This window comes from Rhinopithecus roxellana, chromosome 14 (genome assembly GCF_007565055.1).
Source record: "Rhinopithecus roxellana isolate Shanxi Qingling chromosome 14, ASM756505v1, whole genome shotgun sequence".
Classification (NCBI taxonomy): Eukaryota; Metazoa; Chordata; class Mammalia; order Primates; family Cercopithecidae; genus Rhinopithecus; species Rhinopithecus roxellana.
The window spans coordinates 73,375,794-73,394,177 of record NC_044562.1 but is presented as its reverse complement, the minus strand read 5'-3'; the positions used below and the strand labels follow the sequence as shown (position 1 = coordinate 73,394,177).

Here is an 18,384-nt window from a genome sequence, read left to right as displayed (position 1 = left end):
CTCTTCTACTTACTTCTTCAGAATTTTAGAAATGGTGATGTGTAATACATTTCTGGTTTCATTTATAGGACTTGAACCTCAAACATGATTGGAATAAGGGCTGGTAGCAGGGGGAAGGCAGGAATTTTAATTGGGAAGACAGAAAGATGGTTTTTTGCTGAGACTGAAATTCTTGAAAACACTGAGCAGAGTTACAGGATGGCCTAGATGGAGCCAAGGGTGGCTGGGAGAGCCAGTGAACAGATGAACTGACCCAGCCTGGAGTTGCTTTGGAATCTCAAAGTCTGGATTCAAATCTCAGTTCTTCAAGTTGAGCAAAGAACTTAACCTCCCTGAAATTCAATTTTCTCATTTGTGAAATAGGGACATTACACAATTTCCCTGAAATTTAGTTTTCTCATTTGTAAAATAGGGACATTCTAGGATTTTATGAAGGGTATGAGGATGAAGTAAACCCACACAGGCAAGATGATTTCCATAGTGCCTAGGCCCTACTGTTAGGACTTGTTTCCCTTCAGACCCTGATCAAGCCCAGGTGCCATATGAGACAGGCAAACCTTCTCTGACTTCTCAGGTCTGGAAATCTGCTTTAAAATATGGAATTTTTGTCAAGGTCAATGGCTCACACCTATAATCCCAGCACTTTGGGAGGCCAAGGGGGGCGGATCACTTGAGCCCAGGAGTTTGAGACCAGCCTAGGCAACATGGCAAAACCCTGTCTCTGCAAAAAATACAAAAGTTAGTTGGGTGTGGTGATGTGCACCTGTAGAATCACCTGAATCTGGCAAGTGGAGGCTGCAGTGAGAGATGGGGCCACTGCACTCTAGCCTGGGTGATAGGAGTAAGACCCTGTCTCAAAAAACAATCAAACAAACAAAAAAACCCATGGATTTTTGATGCAGTTTGCATTTTAGTTTATTCCATTTCTACTGCTTCGCTCTCTCTGAATCAAATGCCTTATCTCTTTAGGACTGGTAGATGGAGTTTTCTTAGTAGGTAAAAAACTGACTGTTAAGCAAAGGATACACTACATTTAAAAAAGAACATCAGCAACTCCCTAGTGGTCTCGTGGTTAGACAAAATAAGTAAACACATAAATATAACAGCAATGACAATGCAACAGAAAACCTTGGTTATCCTGGGAAAAACTCTTCCCGACACTAGAAATGAACACTTTTTTTAGTGATTAGTTTCATTTACTAAAGAGGGTTCGCTCTTCAAGGAGACAGCAGAACTAAAGGGAGAAGCAATGTGAAAACACTTCAAGGCTATAAACTTACATAAAGGTAAATCTTATCGATAATAAGTACAGAAGATTACACGTTTGATAAGTGCGAGTGTAGCAAGCAGACAAATCTTCCTCTCCTGCCCTTCTTTGCTCTGGCAGGTTCTGGGGCAGAGCTAGGCTCAGCTCACTTTCTGCTCATCCTTGCTGATTTAATTCAATGAGTCGACCTGCAAACACAGCTAGAGTTCCGATGATGCAGACGAGCATGAAGACTCCGAGGAGAATGTGGTCCATCACCATTGCAACGTACTTCCACTCCTCCGCCGCCTGGGAGAGAGGAAAATGTTAGACAGAGTCTCCCTCAGGTGGTTTCTGGACTCACAACGTTTGTGCTTTGCATCATCTAAGGGCCCTTTAATTTGTAGATCTCTAAGTCCTGCCATCCTTTGGCTGACATTATCTTTATTTTTTGAATAGATTATTTACAAAGTGATAACTTACTAAGGTAGTCTAGAGGTGGTCACCAGGGTTCATTTCAGGTCAGTAGCTGCCTGTTGTATGCCACCTACTTGTCAAGTCAAACTCACCATCTGTGCTTATGCATTTGGCCATTTAAACCCAGAGGTGTGGATTTCAAGCCACAAAGCTTACATTGTTAGACTCCTGGTCTGACTTCATGGTCTCTGCGATGTACTTGATGCCCTCGATGGCACTTTTCACCTCGGGGTGTTTGATCAGGGGAGAGTGGAAGCCCATGGGTGGAGGCCCTGGCTTTCCAGAAATGTCGGAGATATCAATGTCTTCTGTAAAAATCTTTTTGTCTTGCTTTTCTCTAGATGGTCTTTTCATTGTGGAGAAAAACATGATATTTGGGATAGTGTCGATAAAAACCTAATATAGAAAAGAAATCCATGCATGAGAATTATTGTCCACGAGGAAAGTATAAAACTCTGTCTTTGAACTATCAATGTGATTTGGGGCAGGTCATTCAGTTTTTCTGGGCTTCAGTCTTCTTGTCCTTAAAACAAAAGAACTATACTAGATTTTTTCAAAGATCCCTCTGTATCCTGGGTCCTGTGAAACGGCTATGGTTAACAGTGATGATTCTGCAATGTGAGAAGTTCGCCACCGGAGGGAGCCCATGTGCAGTCATCGACCTGGGGCCACCAATGAGCTTAAAAGCTTCAGGATCCCCTACAGGTATGGAAACTGCCTTAGCAATGTGTCACCCGGATCAAATGGTTAAAGAAGGGGCCCCTCCACTTCAAATATATCCCACAAAACAGCTAGACTGTTTTCTTCTGTTTCCTGTTCCTGAAGAAACTGCAGTACAGGTATTGCCAGGAGCCATCTAACAGCCTTTACAGAAACAGGGACTCTTACTCTCCTCTTAAAAGAGGACATTGTGAGCAGTAGCTTCTTTTGTCAATTTCTGACAAATATTTTACATTCTGCACAAAACATCCTGGACTTTAAGCAGTAGCTTCTTTTGTCAATTCCTGACAAATATTTTACATTCTGCACAAAAGATCCTGGACTTCAGTGTCTCTGTTAAGTTTTGTCAAAGAAAGACATATTTGAAATGTTAAATTTTCAAATTCAGTAACGTAAATATTTGAGAGCAAATCCTTTACTAAAAGTCACCTTTTGACCCTCTCTCATCAGGAACCCACCCCCCCCATCTCTAGCCCTCATTCTATTCTCAACAGATGATTTCACCAGCAAAAAATCAGCCAGTCTGTTCACAAATTGGAAAACATACAAAAGAAATCTCGAGAATTTCATGGCATTTCAATAAAAAGAACCGTTTGTTGATCTTCTCTAATTAAAGAGATTCTTTAAACTTGAATTTGAAATGAGCTTTGTTAATTCTGTTTTTCTTTTCTCTCTGGGAAGGCTACAGGAGTTATTTATTCCTAAAAAGAGGCCAAAGAAAGTTCCTTCCAAAAATTCTAAAGCCCAGAGAGAACTCACTTTCGGCCGGGCGCAGTGGCTCACACCTGTAATCCCAGCACTTTGGGAGGCCGAGGTGGGCAGATCACAAGGTCAGGAGATCGAGACCATCCTGGCCAGCACGGTGAAACCCCATCTCTACTAAAAATACAAAAATTAGCCGGGCCTGGTGGCGAACGCCTGTAGTCACAGCTACTCAGGAGGCTGAGGCAGGAGAATGGCGTGAACCCGGGAGGCAGAGCTTGCAGTGAGCCGAGATCGCGCCACTGCACTCCAGCCTGGGTGACAAAGCGAGACTCCATCTCAAAAAAAAAAAAAAAAAAAAAAAAGAACTCAGTTGCTAAATAGCCCCAGGTATTAGCTGGAAACCCATTGGTTCCTCGAAGGGGAGGCCTGTAGATGTGCCCCCGTGTGGAGTCTGCAAGGGCCTCCCCACTCACCTTCCGCACCCAGTCGGGCATGACATGGGTGCTGGGTGAGCGGTGGTGTGTGTTGATGACGATGACGGTGATGATGATGGAGGCAATGACGAACACCATGGTGAATAGCATGTATTTTCCAATCAAGGGTACAGCACTGGATGTGGAGGGGATCAGCTCCACGATGACCAGAAGGAACACAGTCAAAGACAGTAAGACAGAGATGCTCAGAGTCATCTTCTCCCCTGGAAAGACAAAAAAAAAAAAAAAAAAAAAAAAAAAAAAATCCCACAACCACCTATCTGGGTTGGGCTGCAGTGTTCCTCCCACCCCACCATTTCTATGTGGAAGTCCTGAGTCCTGGGACCTCAGAATGTGACTCTATTTGAAGACAGTTACTTTAAGGAGGTAATTAAATGAAAATGACGTGATATGGGGTAGTGAGCAATCAAGTATGACCGGTGTCCTTATTAGGAGAGGAATTAGGACACAGATGCGTGGATGGAAGGCCATGGGACACAGGAAGAAGATGGCCATTACAAACCACGGAGAGAGGCCTCACAAGAAACCAACTCTGCTGGCACCTTGATCTTGGAATTCTAGTCTCCAGAACTGTGAGAAATTACATTTCTGTTATCTAAGCCTCCCAGTCTGTGGTGTTTTGTGTGGCAGCCCAAGCAAACTCATTCACTGAAACCCAAGGGTAAGAGGAATGTGACCGACATGTTCTCAAAGCATTATGCTGGGAAATCTCAAAGTATTTTTTTCTGCAGAATTTCCTGTGTAACCTCCATACCTTAACTTTTCTGACAGCAGCCAGTGGCAAGCATTTCCATTAGAGGCTGCCAAGCAGAAAATGGAACAATATTTCATCTCATGCTCCAGATTTCTGATCCTTGGTGGAACCCAGGAAACTGAAAGGAGTTCTGGGTGGAAAAGCTGGACTCGGTGTGGCATTTCCCTCCTGCAGCAGGATGCATTAAACCTCATAAAAGTGAACCACCCCTGGCCTACTTATTACCCAGCAGATGAATGGGCAGCCTGGAAGTACATGTTTCTTTCTGTTATTAAGGGAGCAAGCTGTAAGACCAAAACCCAAGAAAAGGACAAAATCTGAAAGGCTAAGGAGTTCTCCTTGGCATCCTGAGTAATCTTCTGATACAGTGGTTTCACACCACTCACTGTCTCATTTTCATGTAAGAGGAAGTTTGTCTTCTCATTTATTTCTTGTTTTGTTTGTTTTGTTTTGCATACTAATGGAGCAGGGATTTCCCCAGCCCCTACCTTTTTTCTGCAGACCCTTTGATCTCAGGAGGGTTTTGGCTGGGCAAACTTGGCAGCAGGAGGGTCAGGGGCCGAATGGCACTGAGGTATTTTTGTGAGGCTTGATCTCACAAATGAATATTTGTTGAACAAATATTCATTGAGTAAATGAAAAATCTTTTACTAGATGCAGCAGAGAAGCTCTGGGAGGGACTTTCTCTGGGCTGGCCTTGCTGTTGGTGCTGCTGGAAACCCTTGTGTTACCCTGCTTTCAATGATGAAGCTTTCCCCTACTGGCTGCTTCCAGATTCTAGAATATGTATAGAAGATGTATGTATGTATAGGATACAGCGTGGATGCGAACAAGAAATTGTCAATTCTACCTGGTGGGTAGGAAAACCTTTCCAAGTGAAAAAGAAGACAATTACAAATACAAAATATTTGTTCGCTTGCATAAAATTTCTTGATTAATAATAATTATAATAATAATAGCCAACATTTATCATCAAGCATAATCTTTGTCCTAAGTGCTTTTCTTTTTACTTTCTTTCTTTCTTTCTTTCTTTCTTTTTTGTGACGGAGTCTCAGTCTGTTGCCCAGGCTGGAGTTCAGCAGTGCCATCTCGGCTCACTGCAACCTCCGCCTCCAGGGTTCAAGCGATTCTCCTGCCTCAGCCTGCCAAGTAACTGGGATTACAGGCATGTGCCACCATACCTGGCTAATTGTTTGTATTTTTAATAGAGATGGGGTTTCACCATGTTGGCCAGGCTGGTCTCAAACTCCTGACCTCAAGTGATCCATCCGCCTCAGCCTCCCAAAGTGCTGGGATTACAGGTGTGAGCCACTGCATCTGGCCCCTAAGTGCTTTTCAAGTGCAAATCATTTAATGTTTATAGAGACTCTTGTTAGTTCCTATAACGCCCTGACAGTGTTTTTATTTATTTATTTATTTATTTATATATTTTTTTTTATTTTTCGAGACGGAGTCTCGCTCTGTCGCCCAGGCTGGAGTGCAGTGGTCGGATCTCAGCTCACTGCAAGCTCCGCCTCCCGGGTTTACACCATTCTCCTGCCTCAGCCTCCCGAGTAGCTGGGACTATAGGTGTCCGCCACCTCGCCTGGCTAGTTTTTTGTATTTTTTAGTAGAGACGGGGTTTCACTGTGTTAGCCAGGATGGTCTTGATCTCCTGACCTCGTGATCCGCCTGTCTCGGCCTCCCAAAGTGCTGGGATTACAGGCTTGAGCCACCGCGCCCGGCCAGTGTTTTTATTTTTAAAAGTTTCACTTGAGGGCCTGGTGCAGTGGCTCACGCTTGTAATCCTAACACCTTGGGAGGCCAAGGCAAGGGGGGATCACTTGAGGTCAGGAGTTTGAGACTAGCCTGGGCAACATAGCAAGACTCCATCTCTATTTATTTATTTATTTTAATGTAAAAAGTTGCATTTGATTAGAAAGTGGAAAAAATTGTGTTTGCGATAATTTGTTTAAAAACGAGTGCAGGGCAGGCACAGTGGCTCACACCTGTAATCCCAGCACTTTGGGAGGCCGAGGTGGGCAGATCATTTGAGCCCAGGAGTTCAAGACTGGCCTCGGCAACATGGTGCAACGCCGTTTCTACAAAAAATACAAAAATTAGCCAAGTGTGATGCCCTTAGTCCCAGCAACTCAGGGGGCTGAGGTGAAAGGATCACTTGGGCTTACGAGGTTGAGGCTGCAGTGAGCCGTGATCACGCCACTGTACTCCAGCCTGGGCAACAGAGTGAGACCCAGTCTCAAAACAAAAACAAAAACAAAGCCCCGAATGCAGTCACTGGAACATGCACTCTGTGGGGTGAGGCACTTTCTGTCTTATTCTCTACGGTCTGTCTGCCACATAATATTTGTTCAACAAATATTCATTGAGTAAATGAATAATCTTTTTTCCTAGTTGGCAGGTTGGATTTAAAGTTTGTGGGTGTTTTTTAAAGTCATTTTGACAAAAATTGCTACCTGTCATAAGCTTGAGGTCTCTCTGTAGCATCTTTCTTTTTTCCAAACTTGTCTGCCGTAAATTGTTTATGAATAGTGACTTGCTGGCAGGCAGATGGGTACCTTTTCCTCCTTTCTGGTAGGTTGTTGTTGTTTGATAAAATTATGTCAAAGATATGATTACTCAGTAGGAGGTGAGTAAGTTGTCTAGGCTGATATGTGAGAAAGAATAGCCACTTGGGAAGTAAGGTCTTGTGTGTGAAGATGCCGCCATCTGGAAATAGATTCTGCATATCTCTATATGCAGAATTTTCAAGTGGTGAGCAGCGGGTAAAGCATCAAGACCAGGATTAGTCAGTATATAGAAAGTAACTTCATCGTGGAAGTGGCATGAGAAGTGTCGGGGATCACACGCCTTACCCAGCACATTTCTGGGCACACAGTTGGTATTCAGCAAATAGGTATTGGTGGTTAATGTACTTTAACCAGCCTGAGCTACAACGTGCATCTTGAGGGTCATGTTCAACTCCCTGCCGCTCTGGATGTCTGCCCCAGCTGTGAGCTCCACTCACAGTGACTCTCACCACTGCACACACCCACTCAGCAAATGCACCCTCCTAATGATGATGGTTCGGGTCGATCTGCCTGTTTGTTAGCACATGATTATTTCTGGCTTTCCCCAAAATAGCAGCACGAGACCCATCAGCGTCAGCAGCAGCCGTCATGGCAACCGCACCCACCTGAGTCTGTGGGCAGGTAGAATACCAGGCCAGTTAAGAAGGAGAAGAGCAGGCAGGGGATGATGACATTGACGATGAAGTAGAGGGGCAGGCGCTGCATGACGAAGTGGTAGGTGATGTCCAGGTAGGGGGTGTTGGGGCAGCAGGAATAGAACACCCAGTGCTTCCAGCCTCGGGACTCCTTGATCACCCACTCTCCGCTTTCCATGAAGTTGCTCAGGTCTGGCTGATCGCTTTCCTGAGAAAGGAAATGAGGTTTCGAAATCCCAGGTGGGTCACCCTAATGAGGGGCAGCATTTTGTAATCAGCAGTGACAAGGCCACAGATTCCAGCTCTGTGGGTCACACACCCATGAGGGACTCTGGGGCACTACTGCTTTGAGGTCTTAGATTCCTTTCCTATAACATAAGGGGGTTTGGGCTAGTAGCATTCTCCATTTTGGCTACACATTCAAGTCACCTGGGAGCTTTAAAACATATTGATGCCCTACGGTCAGCCCAGGCCCATTACATCAAAATTCTTGAGACTGAGCCTGGGCGTAACAAATTAATTTAAGCTCCCATTTTGTTCTCCCTTGCCAAACAACTCGAACCATCAACCTGGATGATTCCTAAGTTCTAACTGGTACTGAGAGCTTATGATTTTCCAAGGAAAAGTTGGAGACCCGAATCACACTTTTCCTGAAACCACCCTTATCATATGTGGCCACCACCTACCGGGTTGATGGCCACAACAGAGCCGTCATAGGTCCAGGTACCCAGCTTCATGCTGCAGTTCTGTTCATCAAAGGGAAAGTGGGTGACGATGATCTCACAGTAGCTTTTAAAGATGGCTGGAGGTGTCCATGTGATGTGGCCAGTGTGGTCCAGGAGCACTTTGGTGAACTTGACAATAGCAAAGTCACCATCTGCACTACAATTGGGATAAAAGGAAAATGGCTCCAAGTGACAGATGAGTGTTCCATTTTGCTTGGGAATGTTAACAGGAGACAGCTGTTAATTATTCAGGTGCTAATTATAGAAGCTCTCTTTCGGGCAGTGTCACTTCTTATCTATTGCAATGTTTCCCAAATTTGATAATAAGGATCACTGGGGTGCTTGTTAAAAATACAGAGTCCTGCACACCCTCTAAGTAAACCCTGAATCTGAGTATCTGGGAAAGAATGTGGGAACCCACAGTTTTAAAGAAATAACAGGTAACGTGGGTCCACTGCATCCCAGATTATTTTTCCAGCCCTCAGGAGTATTCGTAATGTTAATCTTCATCTGTTGCCTCCCTGATGTACTGTGTTGGGTAAAAAAAAACAGGAATTTTACATAAAAGCCCCTCCAAGGCTCGTTACTGTGACAAGCAGGTTAGGGAAGGGGCCTCCTACTACTTTTGTTATTTTGTTGTTGTTGTTGTTGTTGTTGAGATAGAATCTCGCTTTGTTGCCCAGGCTGGAGTGCAATGGTGCAATCTTGGCTCACAGCAACCTCCACCTCCCGGGTGCAAGCAATTCTCCTGCCTCAGCCTCCCAGGTAGCTGAGATTATAGGCGCCTGCCACCACACCTGGCTAATTTTTTGTATTTTTACTAGATACTGGGTTTCACCATGTTGACCAGGCTGGCCCTGAATTCCTGACCTCAAGTGATCCGCCTGCCTTGGCCTCTGAAAGTGCTAGGATTACAGGAGTGAGCCACTGTGCCTGACTGGCCTACTGCTTTTTAAAGAACGATTTAGAACTCTCTGGAGTGGAGTCACAAACTCAGATACCTTCAGGGCCAGACAGGTGAGGAATGAGTGCAGGGTGACACTGCTGAACAGACTGCCCCTCTCTCCTGTCAGGAAGATGCCAGCTTGCGGTGTTCCCTGATGTGCTCATGTGGGAATGAAGGCCCAATCTTGCCAGATTTGGATTCTTCCTCAGAAGCTGGAAACCTAGTTTTTCTTTTTTTTTTTTTTTTTTTTTTTTGTGAGACAGAGTCTCACTCTGTCACCCAGGCTGGAGTGCAGTGGCGTGATCTCGGCTCACTGCAAGCTCCACCTCCCGGGTTCCCGCCATTTTCCTGCCTCAGCCCCCCAGAGTTTAAGGTTGCAATGAGCTATGATCACACCACAACACTCCAGCCTGAGCAACTGAGGAGAGACCTTGTCTCAAAAAAAATTCTGGAAGTTTCAATGTTGGATTTTTCTAGAGAGGCTAAAAAATAGATTTTAATGTGATATTTCTTGGTTTTCAAATGTCGGCAGTGATTTATTATTTTTAAAAATACAGACACCATGGGCGGTTCTAAGAAAACAAAATAAGCCACTTCTGCTGGCCTTATTCAGTGGACAACTTACTCTTTCCGTAAACAACAGTCTGTGTTCAAGTGATTTAGCAGAGGGCAGGGTGTTAGAATAGGTGTTGAATGGGCAGGATGGAGTCTGTCTCAGTGGGATTTCAGGGACATCATGGCATATGTTGGTCCCTCATGTCATAAATCAAGAGGTTTTCTTCCCATTGGTTTTTCCTTGGGACTGAAGTGGGCTCTTTACCTGGAAAACTGTGTGGCATTGGACCCACCCAAAGCAGCCCCAAAGGGTAGAGTCATAGGATTGTCTTAGTCTCTCCCAATAAGCAAATAAAAGAGAGTTCTCTCCTCACCAGGGTGTTCCTGAGTGAGTTTGGCAAAAGAACCAAAGGATTTTACTTGCTCTTCTCAGATTCCTACTGAAAAAGAAACTGAAAGATATTTTATCAGCCCATTTGTCCAAAAAGGTTACACAAATGATCGAATAATTTGGCTCAAACTTGAACCCCAAGTATAATTGGACAACTTGTCCAATGTGGCAGAAAATCGAAGCTTGAAAGGGCCTGCCTTAAAGGGTATCATTTTCATCCACTAGCCCTGTCACCTTCCCTGAGTCTGCTAGGACACACAGCTTGTGGACCCCCAACACATGTTGTATAATGTCAGATCATAAATCCTCCGGGCCGGTGTCGCATGCTCCTGCCGGGGAAGGATGCTTTTTGAAAACGAGCATTTCCTGACAAATGAAGGGCGTATGCTAATGAACGTGTCATTAGACTAGAACGTCTTGAATAATATTATAATTTCACAACATGCAGTCTGTCATGGGGCCCAGTGGACGGGCAGTGAAGGCATCCCATGCCAACAGCAGCAGTGGGTGTCAGGAAGGCATTCAGGATGTGATGAGTAACAACCCCAGTAGGCTCAGAAATATTTGGTAGGGAGGACACTGGATTCCAAGGAACTCAGCGATAGGGCATTTGGGTGCCTTGGAAAGTTGCCACACGTGCTTCAGGGGCTCTCAGGGATCAAATGTCCCCCACGCTCAGCCTGGATTCAATTTGGCGGCAGTAATCCTTTCTCTTTAAGTCATGAGACACCGTATGGCATCCCTAGCCCATCAACTTGGCTCTTGGTTTAGAGTGATTTTTTTTTTAATTTTCTAGAGACGTTGTCTTGCTATGTTGCCCAGGCTGATCTCAAACTCCTGGCCTCAAGCAATCCTCCCACCTTGGCCTCCCAAAGTGCTGAGTTTATAGGTGTGAGCCACCATCCTGGGTGATTTAATATTAGCAGTGTTGAGAAGCATTCCGAGCACGCAGCCCTTCCATTAGGGCACTTTACTCCACCTGCCCCAGGAGCGCCCTCCACCGCCCATGCAGTTTGCTCACTTGTTATAGAGAACAAGGTCTGGGCGCCAGATCTTTTCTGAAGGAATGTGAATTTTTTTCACACCGCCATAGTCATCTGGATTCCATTTTAGGTTGTAATCCACCCATTGCTAGAAACAAAGACATACAACTAATTAAAAAGTCAAAAACAGGAGATTATTAGATTTATTTTTAAAATCTAAGATTATCAAGAGCCCCGATGTGCATGGGAATTCAGTATTGACAGAAATTGTGCTTCCATAAGAAAAGCTGGATTCAGAATTCAGCTTTCACTTCAGTAAATAAGAACAGCAAACAGCACTGATGACGTGCTCACACTGTTTCAACCACCTTACCTATATTAACTCACTTAGTCCTCACAACAATCCCATGAGGGGAGGGTGATTACTGACCTCATTCTACAGATGAGAAAACAAAGGAACCCCCCAAGTCACACAGCTGGGAGGTGGCAGATCTACCATGTCACCCTGTCCAGGAAAGGAGAAAGATCCTAGTGTGAACATTTTCCTCAAGCAGGCAGCATCATTTTTAAAAAGTACCATATATTTTTCTACATTATAAAAGTAATGGCTGGGGGGGTGGCTCATGCCTGTAATCCCAGCACTTTGGGAGGCTGAGGCGGGTGGATCACCTGAGGTCAGGAGTTCGAGACCAGCCTGGCCAACATGGTGAAACCTCATCTCTACTAAAAATACAAAAATTGGCCAGACGTGGTGGTGGACACCTGTAATCCCATCTACTTGGGAGGCTGAAGCAGGAGAATTGCTTGAACCTGGGAGGCAGAGGTTGCGATGAGCCGAGATCGTGCCATTGCACTCCACCCTGGGCGACAGAGTGACACTCTGTCTCAAAAGAAAAGTAATACAGGTTGAGGATCCCAAATCTGCAATCTGAAATGCTCCAAAATCCAAAACTTTTTGAGCACCAACATAACACTCAAGGAAATGTTCATTGCAGAATTTTGAATTTCAGATTTTCAGATTTGGGATGTTTAACTGGTGAGTATATGCAAATATTTCAAAATTTAAAAAAAATCCAAAATCTGAAACACTTCTGGTCCCAGGCATTTTGGGAAAGGGGTACTCCACCTCTACGTGCCCATTGCAGCAAAGCTGGAAAGCACAATGCTATGGGTTCAGTTGTGTCCCCCTAAAATTCATGCTGAAGCCCTAACTCCCAGTATTTCAGAATGTGACCTAATTTGGAGATAGGTTCTTTACAGAGGTAATTATGTTAAAATGAAGTCATTAAAATAGACTCGCATTCAATATGACTGGTGTCTTCATAGAAAGGGGGAATTTAAAGATATAGATATATGTATTTAAATATACATATATATCATACGTATATGTATCACATACGCAAGAAGAACGCCATCTGAACATGAAGACAGTCATCTACAAGCTGAGGAGAGAGGCCTAGGACAGATTCTTCCTCACAGCCCTCAGAAGGGACCAACCCTGCCAATACCTAGACTTTGGACTTCTATCTTCCAGAACTATGAGATGATAAATTTCTGTTGTTTAAGCCACCCAGTTATGGCAGCCCTAGCAAACTAATACACACAGAAAAAGCCCTAAAGTTTAAAAATAAAATTTAAAAAAAAAAAGCAAAACCGAAACCAAACAGGATCCATGCTTTTACCATCTCAAAATATCTACTTTCAACATTTTGGTATATATCCCTGTTACCCAGATTGATTTCCTCTGGGCCCAGGTTTAATTTCAAGTGAATAAAAGTGACATATATGCGATTATCTGTCTAAGTTACCTGTTTCAGACGCACATTGGTTGTCACGATCTGATTTACTTCATCCTGGAAAAATAATAAGGCATTTTTGTGGGGGAGAGAGGGGAGCCAGGGGAGGAAACCCAGGGGTGAGAGGTCTGGGTGTGTGGGCAGCCCCCAGTGCTCTTGTCTCACCACATTGATGAGCTGTATCAGCTGCAGGCCCACGGTGACCTCCACGACCTGGTGGTGGTCTTCCACTGGCCGCACCACGCTGCTGTAGTCTTTAAATAGCTTTGCCACCAAACGAGTCTCATGTTCGGAGCCCAGGACGAGGCCAGCTGAGACAGCAGATGACACCCACACTGTCAGATTCTGCTCCCCACCCTCCAAACACATGAACATGTGTGCCTTCTAATGGAAGGCACACAGCCCTCCTTGTTGAAAGGCTCCCAAATGCAGCTGTTATTGCCTTAAGTTTTTTTCCAATTACAGTTGCTGGTGCAGTCCCTTACCCGGTGACAGTGGGGTATGCCAGATAATCACAACACTTGTACTTTGGACAGGTGACAATCCTTAATACAGCCTGGCTGAATCAAGTTTGCCAGGTACACACACACACACATACACACACAGGCACAGGCACACACACACATGAAAAAAAGCCCACAAAAAAAGCCAATCTCAGTGTTTCAGAGCAGTGTAATGAAATCTTGGACTGGCTGCGTCAGATCTCATGATGCCATGAACAGCCAAAATTGATGCTGGTTCAAACCCTCTAGAGTGGCCATAATTAACAAGTGGAAAATAACTAGGGTTGGGAAGGTTGCAGAGAAACTGGAACCTCATATGTTGCTGGTGGGAATGTAAAATGGCAGTTCCTCAACAAGTTAAACACAGTTACCATACCATCCAGCAATTCCACTCCTGGGTCCATACCCAAAAGAAGAGCAGCATTATTTACCATAGCCAAAGGGTGAAAACTCAAGTGTCCATCAACAGGTAAATGGATGGACAAATTATGATATACATATGAACTATTATTCAGACATGAAAAAGGAATAAAGGAATGATGTACTGACACATGCTACAACATGGATGGAGCTTGGAAACATTTTGCTAAGTGAAAGAAGCCAGACATAATGTGGCAAATATTGTATGATTTCATCTACATGAAGTATCCAGAATAGGTAAATCCATACAGAGAGAAAGCAGAGCAGGAGTTACCAGGGACTGAGGGGAGAGAAGGATGGGGTGAGACTCCTTAATGTGCATGATGTTTCCCTTTGGGGTGATGAAAACGTTCTGAAAATAGATAGTGGTGATGGTCATATAACATGTGAATGTACTTAATGCCACTGAATTGTATACTTTAAAGTAGTTAAAATGGTAAATTTTATGAAATGGGTATTTTACCACGATTTTTAAAAATACCACTGCTGGCAGGTACACGTCCTAGTTAAGTTGTTAAAGTAGAGTGAAAACTGTGCTTTGTTGACCTGGGTTTGGGGCTCCTAGTTGGAACATGAGCGATTCCAAGGAATCTTTACTTCATTTCCTTCAGGATAGAGAGCAATATCATCTAATACTCTCAGAACCCACGGCCCCCTTTTCTATCTACAGCTCTTTTCAATCTTCATCAGCCTCAGATGAAGCAGGCGGGCAGACATCCTCACCTGAGATTCAGGGAGGTTGGACCACTTGTCCAAGGTCATGTGACCAGTAAGGGCAAAGCTCGGATTAGAATCCTGTCATTCTGCCCTGAGCTCCTGCACTAACTCTTGATACTAACAGTGTGTTGTGAGCTGTCCTGGAAACTCACAACTGCAAGTGCCACTATTCCTAGGAGAAAATGTGTTCCAAATCCCAAGTGTCTTATGAAGGATCTTTGTAACTCAAGCCTTCCGTGCGTTGGGGACTGTGTGTTCAGAGCTGGGAGAGGAAGTAGACACATGATCCATTTGCCTTCATTCACGTAACCAGATCTCCCCTTTCCGCAAGTTACTGCTGAGGCTGCAGTGCAGTAGCACAATCACAGCTCACTGCCGCCTCGACCTCCCAGGCTCAAGCAATCCTCCCACCTCAGCCTCCCCCAACCAAGCAGCTGGGACCCCATCTCTATAAAAAATACAAAAATTACCTGGGCGTGCACCACCACACCCAGCTAATTTTTGTATTTTTTGTAGAGACGGGGTTTTGCCACGTTGTTCAGGCTGGTCTCAAACTCCTGAGCTCAAGCCATCCACCCACCTTGTCCTCCCAAAGTGCTGGGATTACAGGCAAGAGCCACCTCACGTGGCTAGTTTCACAAATTTTCTGAACCCAAAATGTTCCAAGGGCACTCAGTGTCCAACCATGCAGAGATTTCACGACATTTCCCCAAAACCACCTGCATCTGAGGACTCTTGAAGGGAATATGTTGTTTGAAGATCCAGTTTTTGCAACCACCCCATTGAGCCCCTGGGACTTGATAATCCTTCTGTCCTCCATGCATTTTCTATCCTGGGCCTCATCCCTCCCACGGTGGGGTTGCAGACTGGAATGGATTACTGAGCGCCTTGGCCACTGAATTTGAAGCTGTTGCTTTGGCCTTGCCTTGGGCTGCTTATTTTTAAATGACTGTTCACTCCAGTTTGACAGGAAGAACATATTAGAAAGCAGAGGACAGAGCAGATGGTCAGCATTATGTAGCAGGAGGACTACACAGAGCAACCCTATGGCCCACTGAGAAGAAGGGGAGGATGACAGAAGCAGGCATAATTAGCATTTCAGCGACAGTCACCTCCTCCTCTCCCACTCTAGCCAATAACAAGGTGCCTGTTCCTTCCATAAGGAATTTGTAAGGAAGGAGGGCTTCATTTCTTAGATTGGTTCACTGGTATTCTTTTCTTTTTTCCTCCCCAAAGCAGGGTAGAGTGATAGAAAACTCACAGGACTCAAAGTCAGAACTCTATGATTCCCTTCCCAACTCCAATATGGCCTGGAGAGTTGGATTAGTTCTTCACGGATTCAGTGAATCACAATAAATACTTTTGTAAAAAGGTAGGGCATAAATAAACAAATATGCAGATTAAATATTAAATAATGTCAAATCTCCCTTTTTAGCAAGAATATATTTGTAATCTTTATTCAGATGATGGTAACATTAATTTATTCATGAACTATTTATTGAGCATTTACTGTAAGCAAAGCATTGTTCTGGGAGATTTGAGATATTCAAAAGTGAATCCTTCTTCCTACCCTCATGGAGATTGACATTTGTCATTTACGTAAATAACTGTGAACAAGTTGGAAAGTGATATGCCATAAGAAAGATGGCAATGAAGTGCTTGGGATTCCAGAGACAAAGAGAAGAAAAAGTTGAAGTGAAAAGTGCTGTATAAATAGAACAGAGATCATGCTGTGTTAAGCTAACACAGTAAAAGAGTCCCTGATATAAATGACAATTTTGTCCACAAAGGACTGACTCTAAGAAGGGAAACTCAACCACAATTTCAAAGTGTTCCTTTTGTACCACACTGGTTCAATTTGTATTTGTCTGCAGGAAATAGCTCCCCGGGCTGGTCAAAACAAAGTCTGAACTGTTACTAGTCCTTATTAGATCATTATTATCTTAGATCATTATTATCTTAGATCACTATTATCTTAACCTGATGCTGTATCTCTTGCTACCTTTGGCTAGTTCAGGCTGTGTTTTCTGACTGAATGTAATAAACCGAGTCTCCAACTGACCACATTCCAAAATGTATAAATTAAGTGACCTTGGGCAGGTCAGCTTTAGCTTCCTTGTAATAAAAAATTGAGGATGTTGGACTGCCTGATCTAGCTCTAAATTTCTATAAAACACCCATGGAAATCAATGCCAGCAAACTCAAGATTTGCCCTAAATACATATCACATACTTCTTTAATAGCTAATCATGCATTTTTGGTTAGCAATAACCAAAATCCTAAGAGCTCTCTTAAGGATTTTTACATTAAAGCATATCATTTAAGAATTTTTCAGTGAGTGTCGTTTTGCACACACACACACACACACACACACACACACACACACCCCAAGTCAGCTTTGATTGGACAGAGTCCAAATCCCACAGGATATAATTTATCTGAGTTTAGGCTCTTTAACTCAACTCTGCTATTGAAAAAAATTAATAATAAAGCTTTTTGCCTCTTGCCCAGAAGGCCTGTGTTTTTCAGAGCAATATTGGAAATGAAAAATCACAGGATGTCAGCCACCTTGTTTCTCAGTTGGGATGATATCACCGGTCAACTTTTATGTGAAGCAATCAGCAAACAATCTCCTGTTTCCCTCTAGCGGAAGTCTGGGATTCAGGACAGTGTTTCAGCTGCTGTGTTAGGACACGTTCCAGAGTAGAATGCAGGTCAAATGCTGTGCAAGGTTTTATAGTTTCAATTCAAACCCAAACCTATATATAGTAACATCCTTTAAAAAAAAAAAAAAAGTAGATAGGAATGCATTCATATGGAATTTCTTTTTTACTTCACAAATTCAAAAAAATTACAAAATACTTCTGTCTCTGTGGAGAGAGTTTAGTTATGATTATTAACTGGTTTCTATCTCCAGCACATGTAGCTGTCAATCAGTCCTCTTTATTATTAGAATTCTCCTGGGGCAGTAAAAGGACTTGTTAATTCCATTGTTTGTGATTATAAGGCACTGTTCTAAGTCTCTGTCGTTGTTTAAATATGAACCCCAGGACACTACCATGGTCCACAAGTGGTCCAGGTCCTACAAGTGGTGCAGAGTGTTCAGAGGGATGAGTTGGCTGCCAGGCATGATGGAGGGAGAGACGTGCGTGTGTACCTTGAAGTCTTTGATTAGGCAGTTTCTATTTTAATTAGATAACGCAAACTAAAAATCTTTATCCAAAAACTCAGTCAAGCTAACATCAGGAAGAAATTGACAGAGCAGCCTCTGGTTGGGGAGGATCTGCCGTTTTGTGGTCTCATCAAAGAAGCAAGACTTTGATTTGGGGGCCTCCAGGACTTTAGCCTCAAAGGAGAGCCCTCCCCCATCCCCTGACCCCAACACTTACCTGAGCAAAGGCTAAAGAGTAGGAGGAGAGGCCAGGGCTCCATGGGCCACCGGAGCTGGTGTGGACTAGGGCAGAGTGGTGGCCTGTACTTCTCACTGGCACTCTGACTGGGTGCTTGGCTGCTGGAGGGTTTGGAAAGCAAGTCGGCTCACTAGAGCTATTGTTTTACACCACCTGTTTGCGGGAGCGACAGCTGGGCTGCCCTCAGCCCTGGAGCCCAGGGAGTTACTGGCACTGTACACCACTACAAATGTGCCTCGCTTTACACAATTGCTTACCCTTGACAAGCTGAGTATGAACTGCGTTATATTTTAAATGCACCAGGAGTCAGATCTTAATGGAAAAAAAAAATGTATAG

At 44.0% G+C, this 18,384-nt stretch overlaps 2 protein-coding genes across 2 annotated transcripts in view; one reads left to right on the top strand and one right to left on the bottom strand.

Moving 5' to 3' along the window:
• The window catches only part of LOC115893155, a 57,408-nt gene that overhangs the window by 28,784 nt on the left and 10,240 nt on the right, over positions 1-18,384 (top strand). The window lies entirely within an intron of this gene.
• Positions 898-18,143, bottom strand: CHRNA1 (cholinergic receptor nicotinic alpha 1 subunit). Its single transcript, XM_010353720.2, has 9 exons — positions 18,027-18,143; positions 13,163-13,308; positions 13,010-13,054; positions 11,240-11,349; positions 8,288-8,483; positions 7,572-7,809; positions 3,622-3,845; positions 1,880-2,119; positions 898-1,555 (listed from the first exon to the last, which is right to left on the bottom strand). The coding sequence occupies exons 1-9, from the start codon at positions 18,067-18,069 to the stop codon at positions 1,424-1,426; spliced, it is 1,374 nt and encodes a 457-aa protein (XP_010352022.1). The 5' UTR covers positions 18,070-18,143; the 3' UTR covers positions 898-1,423.

What these genes read in the sequence shown, in the direction of transcription:
- CHRNA1 (XM_010353720.2), bottom strand. Translation starts at nt 18,069, where the DNA reads ATGGAGCCCTGGCCTCTCCTCCTACTCTTTAGCCTTTGCTCAG. An exon ending in TGATACAGCTCATCAATGTG is followed by an intron (nt 13,055 to 13,162) that starts GTGAGACAAGAG and finishes TTATTTTTCCAG; the next exon opens with GATGAAGTAAATCAGATCGT. An exon ending in GACCTTGTTCTCTATAACAA is followed by an intron (nt 8,484 to 11,239) that starts GTGAGCAAACTG and finishes TCCCAATTGTAG; the next exon opens with TGCAGATGGTGACTTTGCTA.